Raw genomic sequence first — 14,754 nt, 5'->3', positions numbered from 1 at the left:
GGTTTTTCCTTAATTAAATCAGGTGACGTGCCCATGGTTCATCCACACAGGTGCTGTCATTTACACTGTCTGATTAAACTTCTCCTGAGGGGAGCAGTTACTCTACAGTGTCCAATAAATTAAGAGCATGAGCAAAGAAAGATGCCCTCACCTTCCTTGCATTTTCAGAGGCTTTTAAGGTTGCAGTCATGTGTATTAGGGCTGCAAAGATTCTTTGAGTAACTCAAATAATTTGATTATAAAAAATTTGCTGCTTCAATGCTTCGTTTAAACTCTGCAGCTCAGGTGTCACCAGGTAAGTGGAGCGTTTCATTTTTTTTATGCTTTAATCCTTGATTAGCAACTAAAAATAGGCCTGCAATAGGAACGTATTTAGGAGGATGCTTGTGAACACAAGTCATTACAACATTAAGCATGCAGCCCCCAGTTTTTTTTAACAAAAACACTGATAATACAACAGCAGCAGCTGTTTGACGTGCAGTCTGTCTGCACACACGTGGTAAGTGCAAAGAGGCAGAGCCAGTATCCAGAGGTGAGCTCAGGTGGAGGGAAAGGAAATGTTTTTCTAGCGTCCAAAGCAGCAGCGCTTTTTCCTGTAACCACTGAGAGGCGTCAGCCTCCAATGACGGTTTAGTACTTCAAAGATTAACTTACTTTAGTTACTGTTAAGCTAAAGTGATGAGCAGTTTTGTCTTACTTTTACTTCATATTTCCAGGGAATACACTACCTCAGCTACTTTTGAGCTTACTTTTCACTTGCTGTGTCTCTGGATATAATGTTGCATCACTGTTGTGCTACAAAGTTGCTGCTTTAAACACCAGAAAAAGACACCAGGAAATATAAGCTTAGTCTAAGCTAGATTTTAAATGAGGGGTCTCTGACACAAGAGTCTAAAGATGAAGATGATGGGACTGCAGAAACGTTCTCATTCTCTGTCTCGACTGTTTGGTAACGGCGGTGTTTATGGTAAGGACCTGATTTAAGAGCAAAGTCATTATAGATGAACAGAGAAGTCGTAGACAGAAATACATTTTTTGTCTAAGCTTAATTTAGGACCTGGTTTTAATTGGGAAAAAAAAATGTTCTAAAGTTAAAGACTTTTTTTGTAACACCAGGAGCCCAACAAACATCCACACAGTAAAAAGTCCGTATGAAGAGCGGCTTCGATGAGCCAGACAGGCCACTTTAAAAAGTTTTATAAAACTTGTGCATTGAATGAGTTCTTTTTTTTTTTAGCCACATCATTCAGTCAGCAGCTACAGAAAATACTTGATTTTAACAGCAATCAAGCAATGCCAGGTTATTCTTTCATAACATTTCTGTTTTACCCACAAAAATCTGAAAGTGCAGCAGCTTGATGGCATATTAGAGGTGCTGCTGCAAGTGCAAAAAAAGTGAACTAAGAGCTGTCAGATGATGTAACTGTTTCAGAGCCTCATTGGCTGCTGAAACTCCACCGGCTGCATAACAATGCCGGTGTGTCAGCCCTGTTAATGTCATACACACACTTACTCACACACACACAAATAAACAGCACTTCTGAACAAGCTCAGGCATGCTGATGCACTCATGCTTATATTATACATTAACACACACAAAAGGTACTCACCGATGCTTATATTTACAGTAGATTTGCATAACACACACACACACACACTCTTGCTACCCAGTGTTTCAGCAGCCTGGGGGCAGAGATGCCAGCTTTGAACTCTGCACTATGAATGTAAAGACAAGAATTGAGCCTGTTAAAGCTCATTGCTGGCCATGTTGTAAGATATATGATTCATATTCCCTCAACCCTCTTCTTTTTTCTCCTCTCTCTGCTCCTCTTCTTTTTAGACTCTGCCACCCCCTGCCTCTCCTTCTGTCAATCTCTCCCTCCCTGCACCTTCTTTTCATTTCAACAATTTCCTCCTCTCCCCATTAGCATCTCCTTTCTCTCTCGCACTTGTTAAAGCAGTTCCCTGTTCCTCTCCCAGGAGAGAGGAGGAAAGCTAAAAATAGCTCTTACTCAGTTTACTGGTTTTTTTCCCCTCTAACCTGTGTTCCATACAACAACCGCCCAACATCTTTGTTCCTCACTCCTCTCTGGTGCTGCAGCAGCTCACCCAAACACACACTCTTTTTTTTGCTTATTTAAAGATGCTTGCAGCCATGTGTGTTTAACTGCAGTGGGGTTGCTGAAACATGAGAAAGTTGCTTGCAATCTGGAGAAAGAGCAGGTGAAGTGCTAATGCAATTTCTGCACTTTGGTTAAGATCAGTGTGAAATTAAAATGAAAATTTGCCTTAACTGTCGTTCTGTATCAGATCCGTCGGTAATTAGGCAGCGCGTGCATTTAAAATGTTGATGCCACAGCCATAACTGTTTCTGACCCCAGGCCCCAATCATGGCACTGAACACAAATCTATACATCAATAAATGGCTGTGCTAGGGTGAAAACAAATGAATAGATCTCATATCTCACACATATACACACACTGGAAGAGTAAATGACCATCTGGCTGCTATTAAAAGCAAAACTTTTTATGCTGTTTCCTCACTACTTCAGTTCTTCTTGCCAACAACAAAGTAATAGGATAAAATAGGCATGGAGAAAGAGGATGAGATACATAGAACAGAGAAAGAGGAGATCAAAATGAAGAGAGGGAGAGAGAGAGAAATAAAAGCAGTGCATGTGATGCCACAGGGCATAAACAAACTGCTCACTGGCAAAGCAACACTGCAAAATGAAATTCCCCTCAGAAGGCGCTTTAATATCCCAGAATGCTAAAAATATAGCTGCAGCTCAGACAGCAGACAGGGTTTGCCACTTTCCCAGTATACAAAAGGCTTCAGACACAGAAAAATCGAGCACAACGAAATTATTCAGGAGCAGGTTATTCTTACAATCGGTTCTCATCATTTTTTTTCACCCTGGGAGCGAAACTGCTGATGCAAACTATTTGGATGTAACACAGAGTAGACCACAGCATAGATTTTTAAGTTCCCACAATGACCATTTCATTGTTTCTTGATTTTCATTGCTAGAAAAAATAAATAAAACAGTGGATACAGAACCTTGAACTGAAATCTGTGGGGAAATTCAGCAAAGTTTAACTTCCAGGGAGGGGAAAAAAAAAAAAAAAAAGCTTTTTAAACCTTATTTTGGTCAGCAAACTTTTTTTTTTAGCAGTTTTCATCAGAGCTGACTGGAGGTTATTTACTTAGTACTTCAAAATCACTTCTTAAATAAGTACCCAAAGTCATTTCAAGATGGGGGTCAAGTGGCAAGACTAAGTTCTGGAAGGACTGTGTTAAAGGAATTTAAAATGCAGCCTCATTAATCAATCAATCGATCAATCAACAAATACAAACTGACAATGCAGGATGTGTTACGACTCAAACTATGTTCGTGCATAATTCCACTCACCATCTTTGTCAGCTCTTCTGAAAATCTGTGAACAGAAAGCAAGACAAGAAGTTAGTGAGAGTAACAGCATCTGCATCTGCATCTGCATCTGCATGCAGTATAAACAGGAACACAGGAAAGCTTCAGTTCTAAGCTGTTTGGGAACATTAATCTGCAATAAGGAGCCGGTGCAACGAAGCATTTAAAGTCATTTACCACATCTGTCTGAGACGTTTGTATTCTAGTTTGTGTTGACATAATTGGATCTCATCTGTATAACAAAGCACTGTACTTCTAAATTACAGTACACACAAAACAGAAGAGGACCCAGTGCTGAACCCTGAGGAACACATATTTTCAAGCACTTTTTCAAGGTCCCTTGTACTGAGGAATTGGTGATATCTTGTGAGGGACCAAGCAGCCCAAGGATGCACAGTAAAGGCACAAGTATTTTATTTTAGAATAAAAGGTCAAAGATCAACTTCACTGTGTACAAAAACACTTATCCCATGATTCTTTAATGCCATAACTTATGTGCAAAAGATGATTTCTATTAGATCACCTAGTGAATGGGTGACACTACATGAGTCTGGATAGAAAAGAATGAGAACTAAAACTTCACTGATGGTTTAAAGCGTACAAGCAAAGGCAATTATTCTAATTTGAGTAAGAGAGTGACTAACTCTTTGCAGCAGAACAGAATCCAGATGGTGAATTACTGGTAATAGAAATAATCAGTCTACCATTCAATGTTTGACTTTCAGTCATTATAAAAGACCTCAGCAGTCCATACACTAAATCCACACAAAGACTGGATCTGGCACACAAACACTCTTGGAAAGAAAGAGTGTCTCAACCAGATAAGGTGCAGTGGTGTGCGATAAGGTTTGTTAGGAGCCACAGGGGTGAAAAGTTTATTAGTGTGTAAGAAGATAAAAAGACACACACACACAAAACAAAGTCACTGATCTGTAGCTGATTGATGATTACTTGCTGTGTGCTTGTGCATCACATTGAGCTAATTTATAGCTTGAGTGAAACCTCCTTTCCTTATGTCAGGACTGGTACTTTTATCAGTGGTTCAGAGTGTGATATGAAGTGTTCCTACGGAGGAGTGCCAGGAAACGGCACAGTGACGGGCTGGAAAGATGCAGAGAAAGACACAGTGAGGGGGATGCAAACAATGAAAAAAGGCAGACCAAAAAAAAAAAATATAGAGGAAGATAGAGATGCATGGAGGTACGGTGTATTATTAATGCTGACTGTGAGCAACATAACCAGTATTTTAAGCCATGCTATGTTGAAAAATAACTACTGAAACAGATGGAAGAGAAGCTGATTCAGTAGTGGGAATGTGCTTTTATTGGAACAATAGGGACTACTTTTCAAAGGTATCTGCAGGAGCCAAGGAAGACTGAAAAGAAAGATGCTAAAAGGACCTCTTATGTTCATCTCCAGCTTCGTATCTTTTATTCTTGGCTCTTCTGGAGTAGCTATGCATTATTCACAGTTTAAAAAGAAATCCTTTTTATCTTAATCCAGCCCAACACTCTCCAGCTCATTCACTAACTAGCTACCTAAAACAAGATGATTTAGCTTCTCTCCTGCCTTTCAAGCTAGCTTTACTTTGATTGGCTGCCTCTCGCAAACAAAAGATTGATGGAGCTTCTGCGCTCACATCCAGAATTATGTGCCTGAGCTGGGCAAATGAGGGATATCCACTGTCAACATAATACAGATCCAGGAGTAGAAGAAACTGAGCTTTCAGAGAGATTTGAAGCCTGATTTTTGGCTTACAGCGATTAGTTGCACATACATTTATCTGGAAAGCACTTTGTCCAACTATGTTGTCTTCTTCAAAGTGCTCTATAAATAAAGTTGAATTGGATTGGATACATTAACCTCATTACTTTTGGCCATTGTAACAGTAAAAAGATGAAAGAAAATGAGCTAAATATGCACAAATCTTCATTATACAGAAAGGATTTGAATGTCTGTGAAGTACACATATTTCTTTTAATCACATTTGAGGGCATAACTGCAGAAACATTTATAAATATTCTTCTGTAAAAAGCTTGGCCACTTCCAGGAAAGTTCTAGACTCTCTTCAGACTTTCCTCATTAACTCTTAGTGTGAATGTCAAAAGTTGAAGTTTGAACGCATGAAAATGAATCAGCAGCCATTTCTTAATTGGTCTGGCTATTTTTGAAATAAAACCGACGGCACTTCTCTGGTTCCAGATTCTGTAATGTGAGGATTTCATGCTTTTCCTTGTCACATTTTGTATATTTTCTTACATTACTCAGAAATATGTAAATAATAATCAATCAGGAAAGTGATCTGTAGACTTACACACTGGATATATAGTCACTTGCAGCCCTATGCGTATGCAGACTGATCACAATTTTCATGAGTGCAATTCAAAAACTTTAGGAAACTTCACACTTTTTATGTGAAACAAAAGTGCATGAGCTGATATAGAGATTCTTGCCCTTACAAGCATAAGGCATGTTAAACTCCAAATAAGTGGTGCATTCACACAGTAACTGCAGCACTCTCAACAGGCCAAAGAGAAAATCATTAACTGCTGAGACGAGTGGCGTTCCAAATGACAAGCTGCTCTGCATTGTTCTGCTTTCCGGCTGCACCCTGGAGTGCACTCAACTCCACAGAAAAGAGCCAACTCTGGAGCTACTGGAAACAAACAAGCTTGGAGAGGAAAGAAAGTGTTGCGATGAAGAGGCGGTGTGTGCGTGTGTGTTTTCGTAAAGAGTTGTAACAGAAACACAGAGTGAGAAGAAAACGAGTGACAGCAGAAGAGGGAAGATCCAACGAAATAGCAAAAGAAGACCGAGGCAGAGGAGCGTGTTGCATCCATCTCTAACCTTATTAAGAATGTATGTTTCTGGGCAGAGGGGGAAGCCAAGAAGGATATGGAGGAAATTAGGAGAGGAGAGAAGGGAAAGAAAAGGAGGAGACAAAGGATGAAAGGAATTTAATGAATAGCTAGAAAGGTGTACTGGGGTTAAGATGAAGGCGAAGACTAGAACAGCAGAGGAGAAACAAGCAGGCTGAGGGTCTAATGAGGGAAACGCTGCCTGCAGGCACATGCGCGCGTGCACAGCAATCGCTCAAACCCCTTTGGTGTCAAATTATTCACCGTGATAATAACGCTGGGGTCAATAATATTGGAAAATGAGGAAACGATTAACATTTCAAAGTTCAAGACGTTGCAGAAGGCTCAAGTGAAGATGCCAGAATGTGTTCGCAGCTGATGTCAGAAAGTCTGCCGGTCAGTGTGAGCACAGTGTCGAACTGAAAGGCTCAGAGTGTGAGGTTAAAAAAGGAAACAGTCCAACAGAACCTTTAATAAGAAAATTAAATATGAAACACAAAGAAAATGAACATTTCCTCCAACATCTCTGCAATTTTTTGTCTTTGTGATTTCACATACATACACTTTTACTGTAGCCCCCCACCCCCACACACACACACACACACACACACACACACCCACCCCTCAAAACACCCCGTACACACAAACACAGAATTAGTTTACTAGGGTACTAGGATACATTGGCGCTCTGACCTTGATCATAATTAGTTCTGCATGGACCCCCTTCTTTATCACCCTATCAGATTGCTTATTTGGGTCTGGGTCAGGGTTTTGCAGAAGCTGAACTACTTTCTCTTTTGTTTTGTACCCTATTAAAGCAGCATCAGCATATCTCCAGGGAAAACACTTAGGGGGCCAAGATGAAAAATAACCCAATAGTATTGATGAGTTGACCTAAATCAACACTGCGCTAAGTTCCACTTTTAATGCAGGAAGGCTGCACAGTTATCGGCTGGACTCTGTGTCTGATAAAATAAAGGCATCATATTGGGAATGAGAAGACTCTGCAATGGCTGTAAGGAATGGATCAATAGCAATATTGTAGTAAAACATTTTCATAAATAATTAAACAGCAGTCATAAAATTGGTGTGAGCGTGGCTACTGCGCGTCGGACTTTATTTGGGCTGACAGCAAAGCCAGCTCTAAGAGTATAGCTGCATCTAAATGCATTCATTTTATTGGTAAGGTGACGAAATACACAAAGGAGCTTAAGAGACTATTGCTTAATAAGATGCAATAAAAGTATACTGATTTTTCTTTTTCTTTTTCTTTCTTTTTTTTTTGGACAGGTCAACCTGGAAGGATGTGGAAAACTGAGCTCAGCGCGTACAGATACAGGCAGGGCACTGATTTGGACTCCCACATTTCTCAAAGTGGCAAATAAGGGAGATCTCCTGCCTACTCTACTAAGCTCGAGCTACAAGCCATAAGTATCTGTGCGTAAGTGCGCACTGCGCCGGTCCGGACGCACTGTTCACTGGATGTCTTCATTCCGAGCACCCACCCTCCCAGCACCTGCCAACCCGGTGGATTTCCATACTCACATCCAAAATAACCGAGATGCCTCTCCGCGGTTCCGGAGCGAAGAACTGCTCCTGAGCCACGGCCACCTCCTCCTTACTGGAGGCGTACTCCCGGCTGGAGATGTTCTTGTTGTCGCTCATTTTGGTGACGATCCAGCGGACGAGCCCGTCGATTCCACCGGGCTGGGCGCCGCTGTTTCCGGACTGCGCTGCCGTTGCGGACTCGCTGTCCTGACCGGCTACGAGGTTCGGCTGCTCGCGGCTTTCTTGGGCTCGAAGTTTGGCTTGTTCTTTGTTAAGCAGTTTGTGGACTCCGTCCCTACAGTAGCGCGCTGCCTGCTCACACATCCTTTTGCTGCGGAGCGTTCATGCTGCGCTCTATGGGGGAGAGAGAAGCCCCCACCCACCCCCTCAGCCCCTTCTTACATCACAGCACCCACCCCAAATCACACCCACCCACCCTACAGAACACTCTCTAACGAAACGTCCGTGTAGGGACTGATAATTAACAGGTTTGGAGGTTTAAATGAGTTTATTGCACTTCGCGGATTTTTCTCTGTTTTATTAGATTATCTCGCATAAAAGCTTTTATGTTTCTAAGCGCTAAAATGTCTCGCCTTCAGTTCTACTATTTATATTACTACAGTGCAGAAATACAGTACTTTTTCTTGTCTCGGTGTTGTGAATAGTTGAGTTGCAGACCACTTTGAACTGTCTGAATCTGAACGGGGGCAGTGCTGCAGCTTATTCCTTCCACAGTGACAACAGGAGGTGTGGGCCACCAGTCATGTGTGGCAGAGGGTGGATCAGAGGATTCCTCTCATGGAGTAAAAGGAGTCATTAGAGGATCATGTGCGATACGAGCGCTCTAACCTTTGGTAATGAGCGGCTCCCCCAGATCTGCCCTTTCCACTGTACAGTCAGTCTTTCCTGCTATGTGCCATGCGTTTAACAGCGCACACGGCAGTCTGGATGAATTCAGTCACGATGGAAAGTGAACACACAGGTTAAAGTGATAACTTAAAAGAGGTAAAGTCAGGTGTGTCCTGCATCTTGTCCCATCACCGGAGTGCAAGACCGGGTCACTCACTTGACATGATTGCCCCCGTGTGGTAATAAACGAGCAGTGACAGACCAGGGCAAGTTTTCTCCGCAGGATTTATTCAGCTAATTATTAAATATTTACTAACAGATTTGTGACTGCTAATTATTTAAATCACACAAATACAAAAACACATTCTGGCTCGAACATTTTGGCAATAAAATAGGTAACAGGTTCAGATAAACAACTTAACTTAACAAAACATGCAACTGAAGCATGAGAAAATCCCGTAATAGCACTTCTGTGGGAATCTGAAGTGCATCCTTCTGCATTTGCACATGCCTCTAAGATAACCCAGCGACGGCAGCCCTTCAGGTAATAGACCCACGAGTAGGGCCTCGTGTGGGCCCTGGCATGCTGATTGGAGATGGTCAGGAGCCTTAAAGGACACCAGGAATTTGAACTGGATCCTTTCCCGTTCTTTGACAGGAAAATTGGGGTTTTCAACTTAGGTATAAACAGGGTTCAAATGACATCAAATGTGGATAAGAGGTATTATTAAGTGACGCACACGCACTGAACTGAAACATTTTCTAGATGCTAAAGATTTAAAAGCTGCATCTAAGACAAGCAGGAGCACAACTTATATAAACATAAGCCAGCGGGTTGCACCACTCTGCACACTGCAAGCTGTTCCAGGCTAAATTTAAATCATCTTGCTTTGTGCTGCCTGGCAATGCACCTAGTGTAAATATTTAAAGGAAATGAGCCTCAGATAAGCGTCCCTATTTTTAATAAGTGTATTGGCTTCCTGCAACGTGTTTGTATTAGAATGTTGTAATCACTTTCAGTTAAGTTGATAAAGACATTTTTAACTTATGCTTCACTACTTATGCTTCACTACTTGATCTGGACGTCTCATTGTGCCTATTTTGGCAAATTTCACTTGCTTTTTTACCAGAAAAGAGAAAGTGGTGGTCTTCTTGAAGAGGATAACGATGTTCCCACCAGCCTTGATGCTGAACGGGCCCTAAGGTTTGGGGCAGAACCCGTGTAAGGGGAAGATGAATTCACCGCCCATTACTGAAGACAGGCCTCTCACTTCTCCAAACGGACCTCCACGCTGGCCTTTGAACCCACAGGGAAACCTGGAAATGCACCGACACTCTTGTCCACATTAAAGTCTGGGCAGTCAGTCTTGGAGGAAAGAGATAACACAAAGCGTCTGCAAGAGAACAAGCAAATCATTGGGATTATTTTCAAACAAACCGACTAAAAGATGAAGAAACTGAAATTATATTTTCCTTTTTCTGTTAACAAATTACAATGAACAGATAACAAAATGACATCAAGGAAGTCTCAGTACTCAGTACTGTCATACTACAATAAATGTGCTGAAAGAGAAGAAAGGACTTGTTTTTTTTTTTACCGCCTCACAGGAGTACTCAGTTTTGTACTTCCTGAGTAGCTGTTAATCATTACAGTGGCCGAGCGGCTGCTGCCCAGTAAAGTGTTGACATGCACAGTTTTCTCTGTTAGTGGGGGCAGAGCTCTGAGAAGCAGATCATAATGGAAGTGGCCCAGCTCACTGCTGAACAAAGTTAGCTGTGCTGCAGACTCGCCTTCTTTCAGAGGCAACACTCAAAACACCCTAAAAAAGAAAGAAAATAAAAAGCCACATACAAACCATCCCAACAAGAGTCTGTTTGTGGGTACAGTTTTTATTTTGTTTATTTGTGATCAAAGATGTACTCATTATCCACCTTGGACTGCCCTGGCACAATGCGCTGAGGTTGGACAATGATGTCACGGCATTTACACTCAGTGGTGAGGCAGGCAGCCTGGGTCAGGGGGTTCTTTGCTTCAGCAGTGGCCGTGTCCACCCGGCGAACAGGCGTCACCAGCTCGATGGTGGATAGGACTCCTGGAGATGTGGCTTTGAAGGTAATGAGGTAGAACAAGTACTCACCTGTCTCATCATTACGGAATGTCACCTGAGGAAGGAGATTAAAGGGTGATGTGAGGACAGGACTAAGAGAAATATCTGTCCAAATCTGGAAATGTGTATGCTCGAGCAAACCTGGATATTATACCGTCCCTCTGTGTATGTAAAAGAAGACATCTCGTAGTCCCGCTGAGCATGGGCAGGAACATCAATGAACTTGATTCCTTTGAGGGACACTGTAGCATCTGGCTCGTCAGGCTTCACTGTCTCTAGTAGCACAAGGAACCCGAGAACACAGATGAGAACACTCATGACTCCATCCTACATCTGTTGCATAATTTACCAGGAAAGTTGTGCTCACTTGAGATCATTCATGTGCTCACTTAGTATTAAGTGAGGATATGAAATAAACAGATTAAGCGATGGAGAGCCAGTTGTGCACAGGGAGCAGCGACAGCTCGTGCACAGTAGTGTCCTCTGCCTCAGGAGAGTACAGCACACCTGTCCCATCAGGAAAGGTGAAAATGATCCGTGAGGCAAGAAGATGGAGAAATGGAGATTACATAAATTATTATACTTACAAAAATAGTTTTGTTATCTGCAGCCTCTTCAAATATAAGTTTTCAAATGAGTGATTGATTGTGTTTTATTTTATTCCAGGAGTAGTCATGGCCATAGGTCAATACGTGATTGGGAATGCCGTTTTCCGGTGATTATGTGATAGATATTACAAAGGTGCTCACATTGCAAAAGGTGCATGATATGTGAAAATTATACTTTCAAGGCCATTGTGTAATGTTGCCAGAAGTAAATCTGATGAAATGTAGGGTTTTATTTTGGAGAAATCAGACTTTGCATATATGATAAAGTTAGATTACCTTCAACTTAGTCTCAAGACAGCATAACATCAGTAATTTCCTAAAGTGTTTTTCAGCCCTTAGAGGTACTCAGCTAATTGAAACTGACTAATAGTTTTTACAAATCTTTAAATCTGTCAACAGCTGCTGCCTTTCCAAATGAGTCAAATCAATGTCTCTCATTACCTGATGTTGGCTTCTAACCATCCCTACAATCAGACGTTAGCTGCTGACACGGCAGCTTTAGGGGTTTATTCCCACTGGAAAAACCTCAAAATCAATATTCAGATCTGATCTTTTTTGCTTTGTTAAGTGTAAAAACCTTTCAGTCACATTACTGTATCGGTGACAAACACAAGTTTGTTTCCAGTATGAAGTAGTATTTGAAATAAAATCATCATCAACTCATAATAAGTTGATGATGATAATAAGACATAAATATATTAAATTTTTCATCATATTACTCAACATTGTATTTGTGCAGAAGGGTAAAGCAAAGGGGCAAAGTGAGGGTAAAGGGAGAAGAAGAAGAACCGTCTACAAAGCAAGTCAGGTTCTCATGTTTTCTTTCAGATGTCAGCTCCACACAGGCAAAAGTCACCTGAAAGGGAGCCTCCATCCCTGGGCAGATATATCCATTAGCTGGCATGATGGTTAAATCCTCTGCTTTCCAGTTAAGAAATAAAAGAAATAAAAGTCAAACAGGAGGACATCAATGCAACTGCAATATGTGGAGAATTCTGAGCATGTCACACCTGACTGCAATAAATCCATGTTGTGTGTCCGTGTGGAGATTTGTTAGTGTGTAATCTTACCTGGCACCGATGTCACCAGCATTCATCATGACAATCTTCTTCCCGATCTGGCAGCTCTGGACAACAGCTCCAAAGGACAGGAAGTCCTCGTCCAGCTGGACTTCAACATCCTGGTAGTTTAAGATGAAATAAGTTACTATATCTACAGAGCTAACTGAAATCTAACTGAAATCATTCATCAATCATCACTGTAAGCTAGCATAGCATACATTATTATTAATTTTAGTAATACTGTCTGTATTCAAAAAGCATTAGAACTTTTTTTCTTTTGGTTTTAAAAGGAAGTCTATGAAACTTTAACAAAAAATGTTGCAAATGAAGATTTACTCCTGATTAGAAGTTCATGGTGGTGAAGACAAGTAAAGAGGTCCATTATCTGCCTTACACAGTGAGTGACATTCACAGACTACCTGGCAGGAGCCTTGGATGGTCAACAGGGGGTGCACCAGCCCTACAAACCTTGCCTGCAGCTCAGCAGTGAAGGGAGGCCGATGAGGTGAGAAATGGATGTGAACAGTACACGAACCGCCGCCAGACGTCAGCTTCAGCTCGCCCGCTGGACTCAAAAATATTAGCCCTAAAAGTTGCCTCTTAATCTAGTTTACTAGGTGGTGGGGATTCAGTCCCTGTTACTTGTAGAAAGCAGTATTCTCATTTAAAAGAGCTAAGATTACCAAAAAGCAAAATATAAATATAATGAACTCCAGCGCACATGCATGTCTTTGAGCTTTATTTCAGCGCCTCGCCCCAGTATCTCCAGCTGTTTTGTGACACAGCCGTTTGAGACGAAGGTGAGTTTTTCATAACATACCTCCAGGCAACAAAACATCTGGCTGGAAGTTCATCTTCAGGAAAGCAGTGTTCTTGAACTGGGACTGGACGCTGAGGAGCGGGAAGACCAGAAAGTTGGTTTTAGACTGTATTACAGGAAAAACTGACACTGGGAGAAAAACAGGAGTAGACTGATGGGAAAAAACAGAAAACTGAATGATACACTTGATTCTGGACTCTGTGTGTGATGTAGCTCCCTGCTGTAGGAAGCCTGGGACAAGACTGTGTGAAAAGTAGCTGGAGCCACCGTGATCTGCATGGAACAACTGTAACGTGCTTGAATGCGCATATATTCCAGTGAAATCACAATCCAAGTGTTGTGCATTGTGTTTGCTGCCCTATGTGAAAGGACTTAAATGCCAGTTTCATGTAAATTTATAATAGTAGCTGCCTTTTCTTTGCCCTCATCATGCAGAGTTGGTCCAGACAGAAAAGGTTACGAGCTGACAAGTCAGGCAAGAGTAAAAATAGCAGCATTCTGAATGTCTGAAGAACTATGTGAACATAGTTTGTGTGTGATCCCAGGAGGCTATAATGTCCGGGGGCTTTTTCCCCTGCTAGGGTCCATCCATCCATCCATCCATCCATCCATCCATTTTCTTCCGCTTATCCTTTTCAGGGTTGCAGGGGAGCTGGAGCCTATCCCAGCTATCCTAGGGTGAGAGGGAGTGTATACCCTGGTCTCCCAAAACAACTTGGTCCTGGGGACCAGATGAAGAGTGATTCAGGGGACTAATTGGAAAATGAAGGAGTTGGTGGGGTCAAGGTGAGCAGACCTCATGAGGGGATGAATGATCTACTGACTAAAATAACAGTATAAGTGCAGGTTTTACATGAGACATTCTCTCTGGAAACAGCATGGCTATGCAGAATGGTCCTGATTATGTCACTTGAATCATCACTTTAGTATCACTTTAATGTTGCATCCAGAAATTAAACGTGTATCTGAGACTTCCCATTTCTCCCTCCAGACTGCGTGCAAGTTTGAGACTTTGCATTTGATCTCCTGAATTCTTCCATCTGCATTTGTGAAGGCGTACCCTCTTTATTTTGAGGCGCTGAATTACTGACAAGAAATAACGTGAACAAGCCTTTTATCTAGTAAAATATAATCAGAGTAACATCAGATTCTTAGTGTATTGTGGTTAGCTTTCATTTATAACCTAATGCATCCTGAAGCAGCTGTTTTTATAAATAATAACTAGGCAATTTCATCAAGAGCTAATCTGGGGTTTGGAGACTTTCACTAGATAAAAATCGATGTATCAATGAAAATGTAAGATTATGAAGCTGTGGGTGTATTATTCTTTCATGTAGCATTATAATGTATGTCCTGAAAGTTGCTGTACACTTGATTAAACAAATACTTAGATGTGCTTGTATCTTCAGTTCAATTCTGTGGCTCTCTTGCATCCTCTAGTGACTCTTTGGAAGTGTCACATAAAGGTGTC

The 14,754-nt window shown here is 41.6% G+C and overlaps 2 protein-coding genes across 2 annotated transcripts in view; both read right to left on the bottom strand.

Annotated features, from left to right (window-relative positions):
- Positions 1-8,161, bottom strand: part of necab2 (N-terminal EF-hand calcium binding protein 2) — a 136,070-nt gene extending 127,909 nt beyond the window's left edge. Inside the window, exons 1-2 of the mRNA XM_030731195.1 lie at positions 7,835-8,161; positions 3,414-3,438 (exon numbers count right to left, since the gene is read on the bottom strand). Coding sequence (XP_030587055.1) covers positions 3,414-3,438; positions 7,835-8,161 — 352 coding nt within the window. The remainder of the gene's footprint in view (positions 1-3,413; positions 3,439-7,834) is intronic.
- Positions 8,162-9,953: 1,792 nt separating this feature from the next.
- hydin (HYDIN axonemal central pair apparatus protein) lies at positions 9,954-12,565 on the bottom strand. Its single transcript, XM_030731993.1, has 4 exons — positions 12,473-12,565; positions 10,936-11,069; positions 10,608-10,849; positions 9,954-10,080 (listed from the first exon to the last, which is right to left on the bottom strand). Exons 1-4 carry the CDS (start codon positions 12,492-12,494, stop codon positions 9,954-9,956), a joined length of 525 nt encoding a protein of 174 aa, XP_030587853.1. The 5' UTR covers positions 12,495-12,565.
- Positions 12,566-14,754: the final 2,189 nt, after the last annotated feature.

This window comes from Archocentrus centrarchus, chromosome 6 (genome assembly GCF_007364275.1).
Source record: "Archocentrus centrarchus isolate MPI-CPG fArcCen1 chromosome 6, fArcCen1, whole genome shotgun sequence".
Lineage (NCBI taxonomy): Eukaryota > Metazoa > Chordata > Actinopteri > Cichliformes > Cichlidae > Archocentrus > Archocentrus centrarchus.
This window is presented reverse-complemented; position numbering and strand designations above follow the sequence as displayed.

Coding starts and splice junctions, on each gene's coding strand:
- hydin (XM_030731993.1), bottom strand. CDS start 12,494: ATGCTGGTGACATCGGTGCCAG. Junction 10,850..10,935: donor AGGGACGGTATAATATCCAG/GTTTGCTCGAGC, acceptor CTCCTTCCTCAG/GTGACATTCCGTAATGATGA. Junction 10,081..10,607: donor CAGTCCAAGGTGGATAATGA/GTACATCTTTGA, acceptor GTTCTCTTGCAG/ACGCTTTGTGTTATCTCTTT.